The sequence below is a fragment of the Cebus imitator genome, unplaced genomic scaffold (assembly GCF_001604975.1).
Source record: "Cebus imitator isolate Cc_AM_T3 unplaced genomic scaffold, Cebus_imitator-1.0 Scaffold107, whole genome shotgun sequence".
In the NCBI taxonomy this organism is placed as follows: Eukaryota; Metazoa; Chordata; class Mammalia; order Primates; family Cebidae; genus Cebus; species Cebus imitator.
Window position 1 is genome coordinate 5,992,293 of NW_016107422.1, and position 2,046 is coordinate 5,994,338.

The window sequence follows — 2,046 nt, forward strand, 5'->3', positions numbered from 1 at the left end:
TGACTTTTTCTTTTGGTATACAGAATTATGGACTTCAACATTCATAGATTAATATAAAAACTCCTTTTGCAATAAACATACAAAACAGTATCAACACCTCAAAGACTCCTTCATGTTATCTTTTTACAGTCATACTCATCCCAACTCCTAAACTCTGGAAACTGCTGGTCTGTTCTTCAAAAACCTAGTTGTTATATTTTAGAGAATGTTATGTAAATGGGATAATGTGGTGTGTGTATACGTGTGTGTGTGTGTGTGTGTGTGTTTGTGCGGGCGTGCACTCGCGCATGTGCACCAAATTTTATCAGATACTTTTCTCTGCCTCTTTTGGGATATCATGTGATTTTTCTCCTTTATTCTGTAGTGATGAACTACATTGTTATTTAATGTTAATTCAACCTAGCATCCATGAATAAACTTTATGTAGTCCTATGAAATATTACCATTTTTATATGTTTGAGATACTCTTTTTTTTTTTTTTTTTTTAGAATAACAAAAAATATTTTACTAAAACATAAGATTTACAGAAGTTTCCAGACAAGCCATACAAAATAGTCACAAGCTTTTTCTGAAGGGGGGAATCTACACTAGACAGCAAAGTCACAATGTTATTAGTGAGGGCTGTGATTGTTTGTTTAATGTTCCCACTTTGGTTCAAACAATCAAGCTCGTCCATCTACAGCGTCTAAATAAAGTTAGACTTGGCTAGGGAGCATACTCTAAATAACTGGTTAGCTGCTTTTAACCAATGCAATTAGATCACCGTAAAAGGGGGAAAGGAGCCCATAAAATTAAAATAAAACTACCTTCCCCCTCAAAAAAAATAAAGAAAAACACCCACACCCCTGCAGCTAACCTGACAACTACCTTCATTCACAGTGCTTTATACTTAAACCAGGATGGGGGAAATGAGTAAAAGCAGGAAGGGGCCGCTGCTTTTAAACCTTTCACAACAATCCGGATGATACTTCTAGCCTCTGCTCATGCTTTACGACAGTGAATCAGGACAAGACATAGATTTGCTAATGTGCATTTAATCACCAAAGGACTGAAGATGTCTGGGCTTTTTTATTCTGTAATGTTTCTAAGACTGCGTCCATTAAATGCAAACAAAAAGGAAGAAGTCTTGGCAGAACAGGAGAAGTGATGCACACTTGATGATCGGATCAGTTTAAATATTATTCATGGCATATAGCCTAGTCCATGCTCTAGCTGTTTCTATGGCTTGGGCTTCGTTGGTCTTCCGCTGCTCCGCTACATCATTTGCTAATGGATCATCTGGATTAGGAGCACTTAACAAGGCCCGGATCGATAGCAGAACTGTGCGGATCTGCAGTGCTGGGGACCACTTATCTTCCAAAATATCTAAACATATTCTTCCCATCTTGTCTGCATTAGGATGATAAATTTTGGTCATGAAACATACTTTAGGGGCTGCCATTGGGTATTCTTCTGGAAGGAATAGTTCAAGTTTAAAAGTCCCCCCCTCAAAGGGGGAATCCTGAGGGCCAGCGATGACCACATGAAAGTAACGGGCGTTGCTCTCATCTGGTTCTGCTTTGATGCCAGGAACTGGTTCTGCCAGCAAACGCTGGGTTTCCTTGATGATCCTGCAGGGCAGCCTGGCCATCTTGTCAGAACCCGAGTTCGGCCTCTGGTCTCGTCTCCGGTTCCACTCGCCTCACGCACGAGTCTGAGATACTCTTAGCTAATATTTTGTTTAAGATTTTGGAATCTAAATGTATGAAAGAGATTGGTGCTGAAATTTTCATTTCCCGTAATATCTTTGTCAGGTTTTGGCACAAAGGTAATGCTGCCCTCAATGAACAATTTGGAAAGTTTTACCTCTTTTTCTATTTTTTGGAAGATTTTGTGAAAGGTTTGTATTTCTTACTTCCTGAATATTTGAAAACATTCAGCAGTGAAGCCATCTGGGCTTGGGGTTTCTTTTTTGGGGAAAATGTTAATGGATTGAATTTCTTTAATACACAAGTATTCAGATTTATTATTTCTTCTTGTGAAATATTAGGTAAGTTGTGTATTTCA

The 2,046-nt window shown here is 38.6% G+C and overlaps 1 protein-coding gene across 1 annotated transcript; it reads right to left on the minus strand.

The window, feature by feature from the left end:
- Positions 1-474: 474 nt before the first annotated feature.
- Positions 475-1,688, minus strand: LOC108310759 (ubiquitin-conjugating enzyme E2 N-like). Its single transcript, XM_017537894.2, has one exon. It carries the CDS (start codon positions 1,628-1,630, stop codon positions 1,172-1,174), a length of 459 nt encoding a protein of 152 aa, XP_017393383.1. The 5' UTR covers positions 1,631-1,688; the 3' UTR covers positions 475-1,171.
- Between the last annotated feature and the right edge of the window lie 358 nt (positions 1,689-2,046).

What these genes read in the sequence shown, in the direction of transcription:
- LOC108310759 (XM_017537894.2), bottom strand. Translation starts at nt 1,630, where the DNA reads ATGGCCAGGCTGCCCTGCAGGATCATCAAGGAAACCCAGCGTTTGCTG.